This window comes from Canis aureus, chromosome 38 (assembly GCF_053574225.1).
Source record: "Canis aureus isolate CA01 chromosome 38, VMU_Caureus_v.1.0, whole genome shotgun sequence".
NCBI classification, from domain to species: Eukaryota; Metazoa; Chordata; class Mammalia; order Carnivora; family Canidae; genus Canis; species Canis aureus.
Genome location: NC_135648.1, coordinates 5,855,458 through 5,877,291, shown reverse-complemented (window position 1 = coordinate 5,877,291; position 21,834 = coordinate 5,855,458). Strand labels below are relative to the sequence as shown.

At 50.4% G+C, this 21,834-nt stretch overlaps 1 protein-coding gene across 1 annotated transcript in view; it reads left to right on the top strand.

Moving 5' to 3' along the window:
* The window catches only part of LMX1A (LIM homeobox transcription factor 1 alpha), a 152,556-nt gene extending 131,218 nt beyond the window's left edge, over window positions 1-21,338 (top strand). The window contains exons 5-9 of the mRNA XM_077886553.1: window positions 10,904-11,076; window positions 13,849-13,926; window positions 15,255-15,324; window positions 17,712-17,882; window positions 19,663-21,338. Coding sequence (XP_077742679.1) covers window positions 10,904-11,076; window positions 13,849-13,926; window positions 15,255-15,324; window positions 17,712-17,882; window positions 19,663-19,823 — 653 coding nt within the window. The 3' untranslated portion in view covers window positions 19,824-21,338. The remainder of the gene's footprint in view (window positions 1-10,903; window positions 11,077-13,848; window positions 13,927-15,254; window positions 15,325-17,711; window positions 17,883-19,662) is intronic.
* The last annotated feature ends 496 nt before the right edge of the window (window positions 21,339-21,834 follow it).

Here is a 21,834-nt window from a genome sequence, read left to right as displayed (position 1 = left end):
AAAGGGAAATTCAGATCATTGTTTAAGGGGTGCACATCTCATCCCAGCTGAGCCCCCAAGTATAGAGGTAACTAGTAATTCTCCGATAATTTCTATAACCACAGGAAGTTGGTTGGCATTGGTGAATGAATTTGTGAAGAATGGGGAGACAGAGCTGTGCAGGGTGCCTGTTTGTGCCACGCATTGCCAGTGTGACTTTTGGATTCATTCTGTATTGATTGGGACATGAACTATCTAACAACTAACTATTATTCTCCTGAGTGCTCAGCACGGCACTGGGTTGTGGAGAATACAAAGATAATTTAGATGTATCTCTGTTTTCTAGAAGCTTATTCTAGTTATATGGAAGTATACAGAATTATAATTATTTAGTGAGCATTTGTTAAGTTCCAACCATAATACTATACATAAATTGTTTAGTTTAACTATTATAACTAGCCTATTGGGTAGATGCTTTTAACCCATTTACAGATGGGAAGACCAACTTAATGCCAGGTCGCTTGACCAAGATCACCAGCTAAATGATAAAATGATGGAGCAGACTATTTGAGTCCAAAGCACTGCTTTTAACCACTCTGCTACACGACCCATAGAACTATGTCCTAACAGGATTCTTAGCTTAGTCCAGTGCAGTACTTTTTCAAAAAAATCCACCCCAGTGTTTATAGCAGCAATGCTCACAATAGCCAAACTATGGAAAGAGCCCAGATGTTCATTGAGAGATGAACAGATAAGGAAGATATATATACACACAATGGCATATTTCTCCGCCATCAGATAAATGAAATCTTGCCATTTGCAATGATGTGGATGGAACTAGAGGGTATTATGCTAAGCAGAACAGGTCAATCTGAGAAAGACAATTATGTGATTTCACTCATATGTGGAAATTTAAAAGACAAAACAGAGGATCAAAGCGGAAGGGAGGGGAAAATGAAGTAACATGAAATCAGAGAGGGACACCAACCATAAGAGACTCTTAACTACAGGGAACAAAGTGAAGGTTGTTGGAGGGGAGGTGGGGGGATGGGGTACCTGGTGATGGGCATGAAAGAGGGCACGTGAAGGAGTGAGCACTGGGTGTTCTATGCAACTGGTGAATCACCTCTACGTCTGAAACTAATCATACACTACGTGGTAATTAATTGAGTTTAAAAAAAATCCGTGCTTAGAATTTATGATATTTTTACCTCCAGTGGTTAGAGAATGTAAGGCAACATATAAAGCTGCCTTCTGATTCAAATATTCTTGTGTAACTAAAACATTTGAGGCAGACAGACATGGGCTCTGGGTTTTGGGAAAGGGAAGGAACTGGCGCAGAAGGGAGTTGAGGGTGGCCCCAGAAGATTTAGATCTTTTGGGTACAGAATTACACAACTGAACAAAGTGTTCTCTACTATCCTTGGTCCTTCTGTAGCCTATTGGTCTATTTTATTTTATTCCCGGCGTTTAACATTGTCACAGACTGAATTATGATCTCCTTCATTTATGCATTGCCTGTCTTCTCCCACCAGAGATAGGAGGGCAGAGCCTTCATCGCTCTTGTCCAGGCCGCTTCACCCCGTGTCTGGAAGAGAGCCTGTACGTGGTAGGCACACACCCAGGTGTAGCTGTGCAGTGACGGGACATTCCGGATGAGCGGTGTGAGCTTCATAGGCAGTGGGGACATGCAGTAGGTTCATAAGCCATCCAGAAGACATAGTAAAAATGAGAACATTGAAAACATCTTACATTTTATAGTATTTTGCAGTTTTTAAAAAATGTGCTTTTACCTACTCCTGGTTTCAAGTTCTCACAGCCCTACCAGGGTGGCTTGGCAGGTCTTTATTCTCCTGATTTTACAATTCAGGAAGGTAGGGGTCAGAGAGCTTAGGTCATTGGCCTTAGGTCACATAGCCGGAGAGTGGCGGAGGGTAAGCACAGACCCTGTGTGCCTGACCCCACATTTCCTTGCTCTTCTGAGTCTCTCTGTGGTTTGTGGGGTGAACTAGGGTCTGGAGACCCAGACCTGGCCCGGGTCTTGAAGGGCCTTGCTCCTTCAAGCCAGCAGAGGGCCGAATCACAACCAGGGCGTCCCTGCCAAGGGCACAGGCAGTTGGATGAGCTGTGGTCATCTGAACGACTTCTCTGTACGGTTAAGCCCACAGTGGACCTGTCCAGGGAGGACTCACTTCCGCGGTGAGAACATTTATAGTGTTAGCCGACTCACTCAACTCCCCAGCCACCTAGAGGATTGCTGTCTGGGTCTTTTTTAATTTAGAGACAGAACTAACCCCTTGTTTCCCAACACTGACTTGAAGCAATTTCATTTTCCCAGATTATTTTATCCTCCTGAAGACTAGTAATTAATGCAGCAAAATTGGACAACTCCAAAGAGAGAGAGTATTCGATCCACCTAACTCTGTTTCTAAACCGGAGGAAATGCACTCAGACCTTGTTAATACTAATCTAGGACAATGTTATGCGTATCACACCCCACACCTCGTGAACCATCATGCAGCTGGATTGATGAGTTTTACTGAGGCCTGAGCACCGAGCCCCAAATACCTGATTTGGGCTTGTTACAAGCTTCCAGTGTCCGTCTCCAATGTTAGCTAAATCAAAACAACACAGTTCTGGCCTTTGTGTAGTGTTTTTCTGTCTGTTCTTGATTTGCATATAGTGATGTTGGTGTAGAGGAATCTTGTGATGTCCCAATTATTAGTATTTCCATATATGATGAGTCTGTACAGAGGGGCAGTCAGCATTTGCACCTGTGCTTATTAGTTTGGATTGCATGTAAACGTGTTTTTATTTATTTATTTTATTTATTATTATTTTTTAAAGATTATTTATTTATTTATTTTTTAATAAATTTATTTTTTTATTGGTGTTCAATTTGCCAACATACAGAATAACACTCAGTGCTCATCCCAAGATTTTTTATTTATTTACTCATGAGAGACACAGAGAGAGAGATGCAGAGACACACAGGCAGAGGGAGAAGCAGGGAGCCCGATGCGGGACTCGATCCCGGGTCTCCAGGATCACGCCCTGGACTGAAGGCAGCGCTAAACCGCTGGGCCACCCGAGCTGCCCACGTGTTTTTATTAAAACCGGGAAAGCAGGGACTCCTGGATGGCTCAGTGGTTGGACTCTGCTTTCGGCTCAGGGTCTGACTCTGCTTTCGGCTCAGGGTCTGATCCTGGAGTTCAGGGATCGAGTCCCACATTGGGCTCCCTCAGGGGGGCCTACTTCTCCCTCTGCCTGTGTCTCTGCCTCTCTCTCTGTGTCTCTCATGAATAAATAAAATATTTTTAAAAAATTAAAAAAAAAAACAGGGAAAGCAGAAGAATTCAGCAGAAAAGATGCAGGGTACACACGTATGTGTATGTGTGCATGCTCATGGCCAGAGAGGGACAGAGGCAGGGTAGGTGTTAGCATGAAGCCTATTCAAATGTGAAAAGGACCCAAAGTGATGCAAATTCACGATAATCCCAGCAATCTGCACCAATACTGTCAAGTTTCCCTACAAACCCCCCACCTGGCAAGGCTTCCCTGTCCTAGAGCACCAGCCACTGAGGCAAGCCAGTCGGGTGTCAGGCTGTGGTGGCTGCCAGCATTCCCAGAGCGGAAATGCAGCTCCCTTTGGGGTCCTGGCTGGCCCGCTGGCCCCTCCCTCTGCCTGACACAGGAACCCGCATCCCTTGTGGGCACTGCCGAACAAAGGTGCCTTTCTGGGACATTTGACCTCCAGCCTGACTCAGGATTGCGCTTGGCTTCTGTCTGCTGTGCTCTGGGAAGGCTTCGTGCCCTGAGATTGGAGATCTCTGCTGGGATTGCAGTGAGAAGAAGTCTGTGGGGAGGAAGGTGAGGCAACTTCCCTTTTGGGCTGAAAAGAATGGCTTTCCAGCAGGAGCTCAGGTGGATGACCCACCCCCGGGAAAGCCTTCCTTGTGAGCCTTTCTTTCCTCGCTCTTTAATAATGGTGACGCCGCCCGCAGTTGGCCAGCACCTGATATTTTGCAAATACCAGGTCCCCTGGGATCTTCGTAACAATCCCATGAGGCAGCTCAGGCAGGGAGAGGGGACATGGAGGCACAACACAGAGCATCCCAACTGTGTGCCTTTGGGCAACACAACAGCCTCCCTGGGCCTCAGTTTGCATATATATATATATATATATATATATATATATATATATATATACACATTTCCTGCCTCCTAGGGTTGTGATAGAAATGATGAAACAATGCAATTGTAAAATGACTCCTTGCCAAGTATTAGGTAAGCATAAGGGATTTTTACATTATCTTGTAGATGAAGAAATTGAGTCTCAGAGATGTGGGGAATTTCATCCAAGGGCATACAGGTGAGTAGCAGAATTAGGGCTAAGAACCCCGCTCTCCTATTTCATGGCCGGAGTTACTTTCGACCATTCTAGACGTCACCTGATATGAAGAGTGCTCTTGCAGTGACTGTGGGGGACAGAGCATCCAATTGTCCCCGCTCTTAGGCTGGGATAGACATGGGTAACTGTCCTTTACTTACGTCTGGTTTGCTGGTTAAACAGTCTGTGTCTGGGGCGCCTGGGTGGCTCAAGTCAGTTAAGCGTCTGACTCTTGGTTTCAACTCAGGTCATAATCTCAGTGTCATGAGATCGAGACCCCACGTTGGGCTCCACAGTGGGTGTGGAGCTGCTTAAGATTCTCTCCTCCCTCCTCCCTCTACCCCCTCCATCCTCCTCCCTTTCCCTCTCTCTAAAAAAAGTCTGCTTCTCTCCTCCCTGCGGGAACACCTCAGGCCTGGGCTTGGAAGTAGACAAGCCTTGGATGCAACTCGGTTTTGCCACCTAGGCCCTGTGTGTTGGAGGGGAGAGTTCTGAGCCTCTCCGAGGCTCTGTTTATTCCTTAGGTGGAGCAGAGTTAATGATACTCCTGGCTATGCTTGTTGCCATGGAGATGAGAGGACTCGTGCATCCTGGACACAAAGCCTGACACTGAATTGGTACTTGGAATGTGGGCATTTTCTTCTGTTGCAGGGTCCCTGTGCAGCCTGGGACCTAAGGGATGTCCTCAGCCCAGTCTTCACAGTGGATATGGTGGCCTGCCTTGCGTCCATGCCATTGGAAAGTTCTGCTCTTTTGACATACAGTGCCCCATCTCCTGTATCTGGAACTGCTCCCTGTGTGTGTCACTCATTTTTTAGTTCAAGTGACACCTGCACGATGTTGCCTCCTTTGGTCCCCTCCCCTAGCTCCTCTGAGCAGAGTTGTCATTATTTGGGTGGTGAATCTTTCCCCCTTCCCTCATCTGAGATCTCTGTGACAGCAGAGGCTGAGTCTTCTTCATCTGCGTCGCCCAGAGTTGTCCTGCTACGGCGCCTGACGTGAGCCCCACAGGGGATGCTTAATGAGCGAGTGATGCAGCGAACCAGTTCCAGGTCCGATCTTTCATGGGAACCTGGGTTTGGTCTGAGTTGAGAGCCACGTGGAAGGCAGTTTCAAACAGTATCTGCAGGGACTCGCCTTTTCCAGGGGACTTTGCTGCTTGTCCCTTGGATTTGAGATGGTGCCGTGCATTCGGAGTTGACCACTGCTATCTGCTCAGGTAGAAAGGAATTTCGATCCTGCAGTGCAGGGCAGCAACTGAAATAGCTTCCTGCCTTCATATACCCTGTCTTCATAACTTCCACCCTTCCCTCCTTCCCTCCCCCTCCACCCACGGCGAGTCTCAGACCCTTCCTCCACTCCCCCGGTCTGAAGGACATTTATGAGGCTCATCACTGGGGAAGCATCTGAGGTCTGTTCCTGCCTCTCCCTTCCCTAGCATGCAGGTCTCTGTCCCTCCTCCCTCGCCCTCACCTCCTGGGCCAACCTCAGATATCTCTTTCCCTGTTTATGGGCCGTTGGGATTTTTCCAACAACCCGAAATGAATCTACGAGGCCCCACAGGTAGTACAGCCCGTCTCAGGGCCATAAACCATGGCTGGGTCTTTCATCTGTGATTGCTTATGTCATAAACGAGTGGGAGGGCCAGGCAAGGGGGAAGCAACAGCCCTGAACCATTCCAGATTTTTTTTTTTTATGAGAAAGGGGGAAAAAGAGACCCTGAGAAACATGTTCAAACTTTATGCCAAGCAAATTCATTTCACTATGGTAGGCTGTGTGTGCAGACTTCGTCTCTGGACTTCCCCGCTAGGAGTCAGATTTATGCTGTGTTTGTGTCTAAATGGCCTCCAGGGATGCTGACATTTGTTGTCGGAGACAGCGAATGGTGTTCCTTTCATCTCCACTGAGGGGTGTCAGGTTAAATTATGAGGGATCGCTCTGGCCTGCATCTGGGTGTGGGAGCCGCTGGCAACAGAGCGGGGCCGCTCCTCCTTCTACTCCCACGTCTCTGCTATTTGAAAGCCTGTCTTTATCTTCTGCTCCCCGGTGTTCCTGCCGGTGCTGGGAGAAATTTCCTAGCTCTTCTAGAATGTTTCTTTCTCTTGGGCAAATCACTAGTGTTCTAGCCACTGCATGTGTTTTATGGAGAAGTTGGGGTCTGAGTGGGACAGGCCTGGCCCTGCAGCAAGAGAAGGCGGGGGAGCCCCTGAACATCCCAGGAGCAGCCTGGAAATTCCCCATGAGAGTCAGAGGGCACAGGTAGGCCCGGAATGTTTACAGCCCGGCAGATAAAAGTAGGGCGATGCTTAGCGATGGTCCACATTCTCCCTGGCAGCTGGGTTGTGGCATCTGCCGGCGCTTTGTGAGATGCCAGGAGGCCCCCGCGTGCTCCGTCTTCAGAATCTCCCCCTGCTCTGCAAGGACACCTGGAACTCCACAGCGGTGACCAGGTGGCTGGAGGCCTTTTCTGCACGATACATAGATGTTTTTGATGGTGGGAGAGAGCACATCAAACTCCCGGGGTGCCCATCAGCAGGGCTTCCTGCCCCCATAGTCGGGACCTGAAAGGACTGGGAAGCGGGACATGTAGGTTTTGCTGGAACACCGGAGATCGGGAGCAGTCCAGAGAAGGGATCGGCCCACGGTGGTCTGCAGGCCTCATCTGGCCTGGTGCCGCTTTTGGCTGACTCTCGTGGGGGGATCGCAGCACCCCCACCCCCAGACCAGGCTCATATGGTCTGGTCTGTGGTTTTTGCGCTTTTGCGCACCCATGGCAAAGTCAAAGCATCGCTGCACCAGACTGTCAGGTCTGCAAAGAGGAAAATATCTCCTCTGTGGCCTTTTACAAAAAAAAAAAGCATGTAGGCAGGCTCCTGGTCTAGATCATGAAAGGCTTCTTGGAAGGCAAAATGTGGGACCCAAGGAGACAGGGGCGGGGGGAGAGAGAGAGAGAAGGAGCAGAAAATCAGAATCCAAGAGAGGAAAGGTACCACAAAAGCAGTAGGAACACTTCAGAACAATCTTCTTTTTTTTTTTTTTAAAGACTTTATTTATTCATGAGAGACACAGAGAGAGGGGCAGAGACACAGGCAGAGGGAGAAGCAGGCTCCATGCAGGGAGCCCAGGATCATGCCCTGAGCTGAAGGCAGACGCTCAACCACTGAGCACTGAGCCACCCAGGTGCCCCTTGAGACCAATCTTAATCTAGTTCATTCTGTCCTCCCCCAGCCCTGGCCTCCTTCCTCTTCTGAAAACATGTAAACATGTTCTCACCTCTCCTCCTATGGGGCATAGAGAGGATGAAGGGCCACGCGTAGTGCTGTCCACGTGCTCTGACGGTGGGCGCCAAGGGTGAGCCTAGGGGGTCGTTCTCTTCCCTCCTGCCCGTCCTTCCACGATGGAATAGTAGGTCCTGGGGAACATGCAGGCAGCCCAGATAGGGTGGGGTGGGCGGGGGGTGAGGGGGAGCGTAGGGCCCTGGGGCTTCAGCTAGCTGGCCTCCTGGCCTCCAAACAATCTGGAACCGGCCCAACCCCCTCTCCCTCCCTTCACCTTCATCGTGGCCGACACTCACAGGCTCACAGGCGACAGAACCGACTCTCCGTGCTGGCTGGGGTCGTGTCTGCAGAGAGAGACATGAACACCGGCTTCGTGAGACCCTAACTCAGACTCCCGTCAGGCAGCTATTATTAACAGAAAACATGTGTCTCGGATTAAGAATACTTCTTTCATGTCACTGTAATAATGACGACGACGACGACAGTGATTTACTAAGCACCTGTTAGGTTCTAGACAGCGCCGATCCCTCTACGCATATCATGTCATTTAATGCCAGCAGCCCTGTCACTGTCCCTGATGAGACAACTGAGTCTTGAGAATTGGTCCAAGATCACACCTCATAGTTGGCAGAACCAGAATTGAGACCTGAGTTTGGGTGACTCGAGCCCACGTCGCTTTCCTGGACGGTGGCAGTGTGTATGAGCCGTTGTCAGTGAATCTAGTGTGATTTTAGACTTTACGTTTTCATTGGTTTTGTTTTCCTCATTGTCAGTAAGCCTTCGCCCCAGACTGTGTGGGGAGTGACTGCAGGAGCACCAGGCTGGGCCCCCGGAGACTTTTGCAGATACCATTTTATGGACAAAACTGATTATAAGACCTGCAGTTCTTAAAATATATGGTTACATCTTATTTTATTGTTTTTATCTGGTAAAACATTGCATACTTTCCAACTTCTTTAAATTAAGCTTTTGGTTTAAAGTCCAGCATAGTTCACGTACAGTGTCCTGGGTATTTCAAGTGTGCAATGCAGCAAATCCTATGGCTGCATTTTTAAATGTCGTCTGCAGTGGCCCCCTTGGTCCTGTGTTCCAGACTTCAGTCGCTGGCCTTGTGGGAGATCTGGGGTGTGGGGTGTGGGGTGAGCCCGTTTCCAAAGAAAACTCACTGAAGGCCTCACAGGTACCAGAGGAGCATCCTTTTGACCCTGGGAGTTCACCAGCACACGAATTCTTGGCCTCAGTGAAGGACCAGGCTTTGAAGGGCAGGGGGTCGTCTCTGAGCAGTGGGGTGTAGGGCCTTGCGAAGGTGAATGAGAGGAGTCTGTGGCTCTTTTCCCCACTGTCTCTCTTCTTGTGGGGTTGTCTTCTTTCCCTGTGGCTTTTCACTCTTATATGCTTCTTTTTTCCTTACCATTCTGAAAACATCCTTCTAGAAAGATCTTCAAACCTCTTTCTGGGGAGGGATGGCTGAGGTCGGCTTACTGGGTTTGCCCCATGGAAGAGCTGCCTCTGAGGCGAAGATGCCAGAGTAGCCACTCCTTGTCTCGAGGATTCTTCTTTGATCTCTTCTTTGATCATTCTGGGTTTTCCCCTGTGCTCTCTCTCAAGGGGAAGGAGGCAGAAAGGAAAAGACATTCTTTCCCCATCGATTTGGAGCCTCCTCTGTGCTGGAACCCACAATAGCACTACCCCTGAGCTGCCTGCGGGGGGGGGGGTGTCATTGTTGCGGTGGTGCAGGTGGGGAAACTGAGGCCCAGTGCATGACCGCACTCCCATAGCACCGCACCTATAATGGAGGGTGGTGAGCTGGTGGAGACTCAGGTGTGCCGGCGTCAGACCTGCTCAGTGACATTGAAAGGGTCAGGCCCTCAAGGGCCTCACAGGTTAGTGTCCCTTCATGTTCCAAGCGTATGTCTGAGTGTTCCTAGAGAAAAGAGGCCATCGTCCTTTCAGATGAATAGTCTACGCTAAACCAGCACGTGCAGATGAGCATCCTTTACAGGGGAGGGTGGGATGAACAAGTGTGTGTAGCTCACTGTGGAGGTCCCCATCTCCTGGGTTTCTTGAGGTGGCCGGAGGGGGAGCCAACGTCAGGACACCGGAGCTGGGGATCGGGCCTTCCACTGGAGGCAAGAGGACAGCTGGGCTCTGTAGGACCCAGACAGAAACCAGGTTCTCATTCAGGTTGTTTGGGCACATAACTGCTAAGGGCTTTTGGTGCTGAAAGGAGCAAAACGTCTCCCTCACATGCTATTTCCCAGACCCTGGAAGCATCTTCTCAGGAGTGTGAGGTCCGTGGGATGCAAGAGGTGGTCTGGGAGAGAATGCGACTGATACTAAAAGCCTTGCTTCCTTCACATAACCCACCTAAATATAAATACAATTATTCTAATAGTTATTTATTTTCTAGACAAGCAACTTTGGCAAACTCCCTGTATTTTGTCCATTCTCAGTTACTGGTCCCTACAGGTAATCTAATGCTGGATCGTTATGGCCTTTTAAACAGTAATATTTTCTAGCCCCTGGCAGTGACTAGAATTTCGGGCACAGTGTCTAGGTAGTTATGGAAAACTTCTCCAGGCCTAGACTTGAAAAAAGTGACCTCTAAGAAATAACACTGGGGCACCTGGGTGGCTCAGTGGTTGAGCGTCTGCCTTCGGTCCAGGTCGTGATCCTGGGGTTCTGGGATCGAGTCCCACATTGCACCCCCCGCAGGGAGCCTGCTTCTCCTTCTGCCTGTGTCTCTTCATGAATAAATAAATAAAATCGACCTCTGATTAAAAAAATACAAATAAATAAATAAAATCTTTAAAAAATAACATTAATAACCAGTGCTTCTTGGGCATTTATTATATGCCAAGTAGTGTTTTGAGCACATTATTGGTAAATTTGCTTAATCCTTGCAACAGCCCCGATGAAGTGGGATCCCTAATGTCCCAGGGAAAGAAACTGAGTCAGAGAGAGGTAAGTAACTTGCCCCAGGCCATGCAGTTAGTAACTTTGCATCAAGGACACCATCCTGGGAGAAAATTCTGAGCCGTAATGGTAGACTTTCTGGTTGCTGTCCCTGGATTTTAGAAATATTTTCCTTTGCACCTTCCTGGATGGAGGCTTTCAGGTCAATCCCACACAGGTTCCTGCACTCACATGTGAAGCCATCCTGAGGACACGGACCCCAGTGCCTTGTTCTAGAATAACCTGTAGCTCTAGGAAGTGGCTTTAAAGAATGTAACATACTGTTTTCTGCTTCCTTTAGGCAAAAGTGATGATGAAGAAAGTCTTTGTAAGTCAGCGCATGGGGCAGGGAAAGGAGCTGCTGAAGATGGCAAGGACCATAAGCGCCCCAAACGTCCCAGAACCATCTTGACAACCCAACAGAGGAGAGCGTTCAAGGCCTCATTTGAAGTGTCCTCTAAGCCGTGCAGAAAGGTACAGGGGGGAAGAAGGGAGGAAAGGGGATGGGTCCCCCCTTGTTTGCGTGTACTCTGTGCTCCTCCGGAGTGTTGATGGATGCACCCGGGGGTCAGGGCAGCGAGGGAGCTGTTCAGATAGTCTGTGCAGGTGGCCCCGAGCCTTCTTGGAGACTCCGGAGCACTGGCGCCATGGCCAGGGCAATAATAGGATCTCCCTACGCTTTTGTGCTTGCATAGCCATTTCACGTGGCTGCTTGCTCAATTCGTGGAGAGCAACAGCAGGAACAGCAGCAGCAGGTGCCAGTTAGGGTCTAGACCCGGATGCTATAACAAGAATAGTAAAAAATATAGTGGTTTGTAGAAATATATTTATTTACTTTGGGTCTAGCTTATTCCACCTGGAGTGGTGATTTGGGGACTCGCTGATGTCTTGGTTCATTCATTTTCGTGGCTGAATGGAATCCCGCTGTATGGATGTGCCACAATTTGTCCATTTGTCACCTGTGGATGGGTGTTCAGGGTGTTCCCAGTTTGGGGCTGTTACAGATGGGGCTGCTGTGAACCTGATGAGGTACGGATTTATTTCCATCTCATGTCACAGTCTGGAGATGAGCAATCCAAGACCAGCAGGGAGCTCTGTTATCAGTCATAGGGTTCTAAGGCACCAAGGTGTCACCATCTTTTCCAGCTGCCATGGTGGAGAAAGAGGACAAGCCATGCCCCAAGCGTCTTTGTATCACTTTCACTCATACGTGGTGGCCTGAATTTAATCCCATGACTGCATTTCCTGTAAGGTGGCTGGGAAACGAGTCTATCCTGGGTGACCACATGCCCTGCTAATGCTTGGGGATTTAATCATCAATAGGAGAAATGAGAAAATGGATATTGGGGACAGTCAGCGGTCTCTGCCACAGAGAGCTGTGCCCATTACGCAGCACCTGCCATTTATTGACTACCTGCCATGTGCTCAGTCTTGTTACTTAGACGATACAAGCAAGAAAACTTTTTTTAATAGAAACTCATGGGGACATACATATTTTTTTAAGTTGGCATTGTTTTTCCCATGTCTCTATCTGTATTAGTCAGCTTTTGCTGTCATAACAAATAAAATCTTAGTGGCTTCCAGCAAACATTGCTTTCCTGCTCCTGGGCGGTGGCTTGGCTGTGGCCCAGCTGGGTTCAGGTTCAGGCCTGTTCCACCTGCCTCTCCGGGGCTCCGGGCTGAGGGAGCGCGCTGTTGTCACGAGGATGGCAGAAGGCAAGGGGCCAAGTCATACTGGGCAAACCCACTGAAAGGCTCTCCTTGGATCACACATACCGTATCCACACATATCCCACAAGCCAAAGCAAGTCATGTGGCTCACTGGGTGTGAGGCATGGGGGGAGGCCTGCCCGTTGGAGCCGGGGAGGGAGAGAGGGGGAGATGTTTGCTGACCTGACCAGCAGTACAGTCCATCACCACATGTGACCTCCTGCAGACCTCCTTCTCTCCCTGCCCTTGCACCCTTAGGCTCCAGGGGAGGTGCTGGGAGGAAGTAAAGTAGCCCCAAAGTAGGCTTATGCAAGGACAAATGACCACATCCTTCATTTATTACTTTTTCTACATGTACTAGGCTCCCAGCCTCTGAATGGCCCTGTGCCTGGTGCTGCTGGCCAGGCAGCCTGCAGGCCTAGTGGGGAAGAGATGCATATGCACATAACTAACAAGGGAAAGAAGGCCCTGAGGACCTAACAGAGGGACAGCCGGGAAGGGCAAGGTCATTTCTGTCTGGGGAGTCAGGCAAGGCTTTGTGGAACAGGTGGCTTCTGAGCTGGGCCTCTGAAAAATGGATAGGGTTTCAGCAGGTGGAGGTGGGGCCGGGGCACACTGCTATTTGAGTGGCTTAGCAGAAGGATGTGCTTTAGAGATCCCGTCTAATCATCTCACTTGTCCTCAGCCCCTGTGGTGTGGTAAAGGTAGAGCACTTCCCAAGGCCTCCTGTGAGCTCTCTGCTCCCGTGTTTTGCATTCAACCTCATGTCCAGCCCAGAGTCTAAGCCAGGAGGGCAGTGCCTCTCAGCCTCGCTCTCAGAAAGGCTGTGCTTCTCGCCTCTTCCCTTCCTGCCACCTTGCCAGTCCCTCACTGTGTGTCCGCGTGGAGGGCGGATGTTTAAACCGTCTCTTCATCACGGGGCTCCTGACCGTCCCGTCTCTGCAAGGCCACAGAGCACGTGCTGATCAGAGCTGACCGCTTTGCTCTGCCAGGTTCCAGATCACTCTGGTCTTATTCTCCTTGAGTAGGGCTCACTCAGGGTAACAGTGAAGATGAATATTCATGGAACACCCAAAGTCACCTAGAGCTCTGTGAGGGACAGAACCAAAAATTTAGGTCAAGGAATTTAGACAGAAGAGGACAAGAGAGAGCCATTTGTCTTGCAAAGTCATTGCCCCCTCCATTCTCCCTAAGTAGGTTATTCCATAGGCATGGATGTGACTCCTAAAGCACAGTAATAGATTTTGCTGATGTTCAAAGACCATTTGAAGGCCCAGTTTCCAGAGTCAGAGAAGCTGAGGAACACCTCTTGGAATGCACATCTAAAGTAATCATTCCTTTCTTCGTTTACCTGATGAAGGACCTCTCTCCACCCGAAGGGAAGCAGTGGTCTTGTGTTTGGGATCACATTGCCCTTAAACATTAGCCAGCTCCTATATAAGACACAGCCTGCCTGTGCGCCGCATAGGGAACGTCCTGCGCCCCCCCCCCCGAGATGCCAATGTTTCTCTATTTTTAATGTTCCGTTTTGTCAAGGTGAGGGAGACCCTGGCCGCAGAGACAGGGCTGAGCGTCCGTGTCGTCCAGGTGTGGTTCCAGAACCAGAGAGCTAAGGTAATCCACTTCATACTGTCATCTATCTCTGTGTGGCTGGTTTCCTGATAATAGCAGTAGGACTTAGTATTCGCAGATGGGCTCTCTAACCAGAACCCGTTGGATGGAGTAGTTCTCATGATTCAAAAATTCTGTTATTAACAGTCATGTCAGCCCTGCAGAAGGGGAGAGATGGGGCATTTGTTCTAGTGAGATGGCTTTGATTTTCCTAGTGGCCATGACTATGACTCTGGCCAGCCATCTGCCAGAATAAATGTCTTTCTGTGTCTTTTGGTAAAAGCGGATTCTTTAATTCATCTTTTTAAACCCAGCTACCAAAGTTCTCTTAAAATTGTGAAGAGAAACCTGCATAGCACACATGTGACTGAGGTGATATCCTACGATGTTGGGTGGCATGGATGCCTTGACTCAGTGCCCGCCATGTACACCCCAATTGTCATATTGCTCTCTGGATCCTACTGAGGTCTGTGTTGCTCCACCATAGTCTTTCACTCATGTGGTTTCCTGCCCCTAAAAATGCATGTGGCCCATGGCCCATGTGTCTGGGGTCCTGCTCTATACTGGGTGACAAATTCACATCTCATTATCTGATCATGATTGTTAAGATAGCCCGGCGCCACCCTAACCAAATCCTTCAGCGCAGGGCCAACGACACATACTCCATCCTGAGAAGACTCCATGTTTCCATAGGTTTGAATGAGGCCCCGTAACCTAATGGATTCATAAATCAGAGGAGGTTGAAGCTCTGAGCAATGTTTGCTGGTTTTGGTTAGGGTCTCGCAGAGCCCTGACCTTCCACAGAACACAGCATGAGAAGCTCGGGTTAAAATGTTCCTGCCAGGAAGTTTTGGTGTTAACAGGGTGCTCTGGGGGATCAGCTCCCTACCCAGAGGTACAGGTCTCCTGGCAGGCGTCTCAGACCCCAGGGCCAGCAGATGGGGGTGTGGGCAGGGAGCAGCCTCCTGCCACATCCCAGGTCACACCCGGTCAGCAACCCCTTGCTGTCATCCAAGCCGGGCTGTGGTCCCCACACCCACACTTACACTTCACCTAAAACTGTCACAACGTAAGCGATGATGTTTAGCTGCTGAGAGGAAGTTCCTGTGCCTGTGAAGACCCGCAGCCTCATGCTTCCCAGCCAGCTGGCTTCCCATGGCTGCAGGTGAAGAGCCTGAACCAGCCTTGGGACATGTGGCTGGCTCCCCCAGCATGGTTCCTTCACTGAGTCGGAACTCGAGAGTGTCCCCCTGCTTTACGCACAAGGCCTGTCCTGCACCCCCGGCAGGAGCCTGCTGCCAGTCACCTGACTCTAACCCTCTCCTTGTCAGATGAAGAAGCTGGCCCGGCGGCAGCAGCAGCAGCAACAGGACCAGCAGAACACTCAGAGGCTGAGCTCCGGTAAGCGGGGCCCCTGCAGCCAGGCTTGCAAGCCTCCAGGCCTAGCCCCCCCCCGCCCCCCCTCCCCCGGCTCTGGAAACGGCCACATCAGTGAAGCCCCATTTGCACCAAGGCGGGGGGCGGGGGGTGGGCTTTTCCAGCAGGGATCTGACTGAGGTGGTTCAAACCTTCTCCAGAGCTCCCACTTGGCAGGACGCCCCAAAGAGCACACACCTGGATCCTCCTCCTTCCTGGCAAATTGGTTGACAGGACACCACTGTGACTTACCCCTTTCCCGAACAACATAAAATAGTAAAAATACTGCTAGTGAAACTGTATCCCCCTCCCTTGTCGGGCATGTTTATAGTTCAGGGTGTTCTCACCTGACCCAAGTCTGACAACACCTCCCTCCTGAACCAGGGGAGCAGAGCAGTACTTTGTCCCCATCTCACTGATGAGCAGACGAGGGCTCTGCAAGGCTGAGTAGCGGGTGAGTCAGGACCAGAGCATATGCCTCTGAATCTGGGTTCTGCTAGGCTGTGCTGCCCTAACTCTTCCCTCCTGCATGCACCTTCATTTGCTGCTGTGGTTCATAGGGATGGTGTGAGGACTGGAAAGAGGGTGAGAAGGGATAGGTTGTGGGCAGGAGGCTGCTCAAGGGCGTTAAAAAGAAAAAAAAATCAAATATATAACTATATTATGACCGTGTTATTCTTAAAGGGATGTGCCCCCAAAAGCCATCCAGTGGGATTCCCTGAGACCTAGGGTCTGTGTACCTCAAGCAGGAATTATCAGCCTTCAATATGCACATAAATGACTTGACATTTGGTAAAGTACAGATTCTGATTCCTCTAGTCTGGGTAGACCGTGAGATCCTGCATTTTGAACAAACTCCCACCGCTGCCAGCCTGTGGACCACACATTGAAGGTCATGGGCCATGACATTGGTTCTCAGCCCCTAGACAGGACTCCTTGTCCTTACGTGGACCTTGCCTTGTGCTTGATACCTAGGCTAGGCTCACTCTAGAATCTGACTCTTGCAGCCCGGAGTTCTCTTGGCTTCTTATCTTCTAAGCCAGACAGTATCTTAGTGGCAAGATAGATGCTCAGAGAAGTCAAACAAAGACATGGGGACCAGGGAAGGCTGGAGGGGCAAGTTGCTCAGGAGACCTGAAAGCTACCACAGCTCCACCCGCAGACCTGTCTGATCTGGGGCCAGCCTTTCTGTCTCCTGGTGCCTCAGGCTATCCCTGGTGATGGGATAATCACACCTACCAGCCCTATGGCCCTGGTAAGTTCAGAGGGGTGTCACGGACAAGAGAGGGCTTTAGGAAGACCCATGCACGTTGACTCCACATAGGTCCACATGGTCAAAGGGGGAAGAATGCTTCAAGGCAGTATGAGAACACCAGCTCAGAGTGCTTGAGGCTTGGAAGAATTCGAATGGCAACTTAAGAAAGGGTAGACTTAAGAAAGCAGAAGCTGGTGGAAAGTAGAGTCTCTGAGAGTTAATGGAGAACCACACAAGATATGGAGGCAGGCAGTGAGTCCTCTGTTCTTCAAAAATTCTGTACACAACTGTAGCAAGTTCTTCCAAAGCACATTCATACCATCTCACTGAGTCTTTCTATCAGCTCCATAGGGTCAGTGGGGCCGGTGTCATAAACCCAGCTTGACTGACGGGCTCCCAGAGGGGTGAGACTGGAAGGATCTTTAGATGCATCATCTCCAGTGGCTGCCAAACCCGTGGGTAGCATCAAACGCCTTGCTTTTAATGATATATTTCAAGGAAACTCTCCAAATTCAACTGCACTTCCCTCATCCCTATTCTCTGAGGTTGACCGTGATGGCCCTTGGCAGGGCACAGGCTGGGAGCCACTGATGTCACCTCGTTCCAGACCATTTCGTAAATGAGGAAACCAAGAGCCAGGAAGGAAAATAATCTCACCATGGTCCCACGGCCAAGATGGCCCTCCATGCCTCTCACCACCTGGTGTTCACACCTTTGTGTTGTCCCTTTGGACACTGACTTGGGATGACCTATGGAGTGACTTCTGAGGCGGGGTCACAAAAAGTGTGGCAGTTTCTACTTTGTGCTCTGCTGGCTGGCTGGCTCCAGGGAAGCTGGCTGCGGTGTTGCCAGGCTGCTCAAGCAGGCCTATGGAGAAGTGCATGGTGGGGCGACAGTGGGATGGCGGACTCAGCATGTCCCACTCCAGTGGGGCTCACAGTATCATGGGCATCAGCCCCTGTCACTCCTCCTTATGAAGCCATAGCAAAGGCTGGTGCTAGACAGGGACACCGGGCCATGGGGGGTATGAAGTTCAGAAGATGCTGTTGCCTTCTGTCCCAGCGTGGAGTCCTGGGCTGCACACGAAGAATGATCTGTCTACTTCTTTGTCCCATAGCTCAGACAAATGGCAGTGGGAATGCTGGGATGGAAGGGATCATGAACCCCTACACGGCACTGCCCACCCCACAGCAGCTCCTGGCCATCGAGCAGAGTGTCTACAGCTCAGACCCCTTCCGACAGGGCCTCACCCCGCCCCAGATGCCGGGAGACCACATGCACCCATATGGTAAGATGGACTCAGGGCCCACGGGCACCTCTCATGACCTGCTTGCACGGTTCCCCCTTCCCTTCCAAACACATCCACGTGGTTCCCATATGCTCCCCCGAAGCCACAAGTAGAACACGTGCCCAGAAGATTTTGCTAGAATCATCTAACAAGCGGCTACAGAAGAAAGACCAACACGCATGGTCATTAGTGATACTTCCTTTTATTCTCCTTGTCAAGGATTCTTGTTAGTTTTACATAAGAGGTTGTATTTTCATTGTTGACCTGTTTGCTGGGATCAAATTTCCCTCCTTTCATTTCATACCAGGTACCACGTGCTTGTAAGCGGTACCAGCAGTGATGTGGGCAAAAGGCCTTAACTAAGCAAACTGTTACACGAAGAAAGAAATTACATAAAAGTATAGAAAGCGAAGTTTCTAGTTGAACTGATGCTTTTTAGGCGTTCTAAATTAACTCCTGAAACATGACCTGACTTGTGAAGTGGATAGTACCCCCCGCCCACTCCCATCACCCCCACACTGGGGTTGCCTTAAGTGCTGGGCATCAGGAGGGCTTAGCCGCCTCTCCCTGCCCTGCTGCTGCTTCAGCTGGGCACCCTGACGGGGTGGGCGAGCTCGGGAGCGGAGGGCTGAAGTTCAGTCCAGGGCCAGAGAGAGGTCACTAGATTTCTATACACAGGAGGTCAGTGGCCTCCGCGATGCATCTGTTCTGTGTAACCTGTGCGAGATGACGCTGATCGCTAAAAATAAAGCTATTTTATTCAGCAAACCTTCAAAACGGTATCGGAGACACATGCCCCAGCTCGCTGGTATTGTCAAGCAAATGCTTTTTCTTCCCCTTCATTAAAAAAAAAAAAAAAAGTTGAAGTGACCCATCTTTCTGCGTGATGCAAAGTCCCTCTGCGGGGACTTCATTGAGCACTTGCTCATTCATCCGTAGAATCGTCTGGCCAGGTGGAAGGTGTGCAGGGCACAACGAGGGCAGCTCTGGGTTCTTGTCACGTGGTGCCTGGGCTGCTCCACAGTCTGTCTTCTCTGACAAGGGTGTAACTTAGTCGAGGGTGGGCACCTCACCATCTTTCCCTTGCAGGACGCATTTGGGGGGTGGGCAGCAGACACTCAGTGTGATCTTGCTGTTTTTTTTTTTTTAAAGATGTTATTTATTTATTCATGAGAGACACAGAGAGAGAGGCAGAGACACAGGCAGAGGGAGAAGCAGGCTCCCTGCAGGGAGCCCGATGTGGGACTCGATCCCGGGACTCCAGGATCATGCCCTGAGCCGAAGGCAGATGCTCAACCATTGGGCCACCCAGGCGTCCCTGATCTTGCTGTTTGAAGGGACCCCTGTTACCATGGAGGTGGCACCAAGCACCGATGTTAGCCTTCTTACTAGTCCTCCGTCAAGAGCTTCCCTTGAGGGGGCCAAGTCCTTAGGAGCCCTGGACCTGCCTCTCCAGCCGGTGGGGCCACGTCCTCCCCACTCCACAAACTCGCCATCTAGACGTTGGGATGTTTGCTTCTGCTGGGCACCATTTGGCCCTTTGTCCCGTCCTAATTTATATGGGCTCCAGCGGTTGCACTTTGCACCCGAGCCCTCCAGGCACCTGAGAGGCCTTCTGTGGATAGGGCCCACCTCCCTCCCATTCCCCAGTGGCTCCCTCCACCCGCTCCCCAGCGCCCGCTGGGAGACATCCTCTGGGGGCTGCATCCTGCTGCATTTCCTGGCGCCCACGGGAGTCTCATCTTCGGGACCCTCACGACCCGTTTCATCTCTGTTACAGGTGCCGAGCCCCTCTTCCATGACCTGGATAGTGACGACACCTCCCTCAGTAACCTGGGTGACTGTTTCCTAGCAACCTCGGAAGCTGGGCCCCTGCAGTCCAGAGTGGGAAACCCCATCGACCACCTGTACTCCATGCAGAATTCTTACTTTACCTCTTGAGTCTTTCCCTGGAGTTCTGTGGCGGGGCTCCCACTTGGAACAACCGTATTCCGTGCGGGGCCGGCGTTAGGATGGGGAGACCATGGAGGAGGTGGGCTGGGGAGGGAGTTTGGTCGGGGATGCTGTTGTATAACGCCCTGGTGTAGCTCGGCATTTCCAAAGACTGAATACATAATGGATCGCATAGTTTCATGTTTCTGATAAGTCTTAGCTTTAGGTATGAAGATGTGTTTATCATTAAGGACAGGGACTTTTAATATAGACATTCTCATGCAAACTAGGTACCTAGAGACTCCTAACAACTTCCCACCATTTTGGGGAAGCTCCCGTCAAGAGGTGCATATGTCTACCCGTCCATATACCCATAGACAGACAGACGGACAGATGTGTGTGTGAGTGTGTAACCTTCCATGCTTTATCATCAAAGTTTATTCCTAATTATAACAGACACCAACTGTACAGCAAAAGTAACTTTATTTTCAGTGTGAACTATATTTAAGGAAATGCTTGATGCACTTAAGTTATAAGATGAGATAATTTACTTTTATAAACTTTATTTTTAGTTCGGAGAGACTTGTCGGCAGGGCAGAGAGGGCTGCTCCACCTAGGCCGGTAGCTTTGAGTGCTTGAGCTAATTCTGTTTTCGAGAGTGTGTCACCGAGGCCTGGAAAGCAGCTCTGTGTGGCTGACCGTACTCTTTCGTGGATTCTTGCTCTCTTTGGGGTTGAATCACAGGGCTTGGGTGGGACAGAAAAAACAAAACAAAACAAAAAAATCCTTGATCGTGTTCTTAGAAAAGGTAAAGCCTAGACTCTTCAGCTTCCTTTTAAACTCTGACACGTAGTTGTGGGCAGCAGTAGGACGGCCAGTTCTGCTCTTAAACTCAGCATCTGCAGGTGTGGGATGAGGCTGATAGTATGTACCTACCTCACTGGGGGACGCTGAGGCTTAATTCGCCCCCAGGACACATGAGCAGGGCTGAAATGAAAATCCCATATTTGTTTAAAATACCCGACCAGTCACTTGGCGAAAGGGGCTACCGGGGGCTGCCCGTACTGTGAGCCCAGAGGGCCTTGCTCTGCCCGCTGTGGTCCCTCCTGCAAAGCCTCAGCCGGCGGTGCCCGCTCAGGGCAGCTCAGGGGCCAGAGTCCTGCGATGGGGAGGTGGCTGGTGCTGCAGGGATGGAGGAGGGCGTCGTGCTGTTCTAGACCAGGGGTTGGCAAACTGCTGCCTGCGGGCTGTGTCATAGGGCCGGCCAGCTATGAATGGTTTTTATATTTTTAAAGGGTTGTAAAAGAAAGAAAGAAAGAAGAAAGAAAGAAAGAAAGAAAGAAAGAAAGAAAGAAAGAAAGAAAGAAAGAAAGAAAAGGAATATGTGACAGAGTGTCTGTGGCCCAGACAGCCTGAAATATTAACTACCTATGCCATCTGGCTCTTTTCATAAAATGTTTGCTGGCCCCTGTTCTAGAAAGTCTATCCCTCAACAGCCTCCTGGAGCTCATAGAGGCAGCAGGGACCGGCGAGGCGGGGGTGGGGTGGGGGGGTGGACACCCAGGGTTCTTCCTTCTGTCTCGCTTCTCGGACTTTGAGCGCAGAAGCCCCAGCTGCCATTGTACACAGGGACACTTCTGTGCCCTGATCTCCAGTCGTGGTGCTAGGACCAGCTACTTCTGTGCTAGGATGCCTCCTGGGAAAGCAGACGAGTGGACGGGGACGGGGGGGAAGCCAGGGGTGGGGGTCAGCTTGGAGTCCTCCGAGAGTGGCCGGTGCAGGCTTGGCCTCACTCCTGAGGACGTCCTGGGTCTCTCGGGCCTTGCGTGCAGAGCCGGGTCCCCTTCACTCTCTGCAAAGCCAGAGGGAATGTGCTCCCTTATGGTAGAGTCTATGTTGTGTGATTTTTGTGCTCATGTTTATAATTTATGCAAACCACCGAGAAACCCGAACCAGTCTGGCGAGGGAAAATCATGCAGATGCTGTATGAGTCTGCAGACTTCTGTGGTAGAGATGCGTC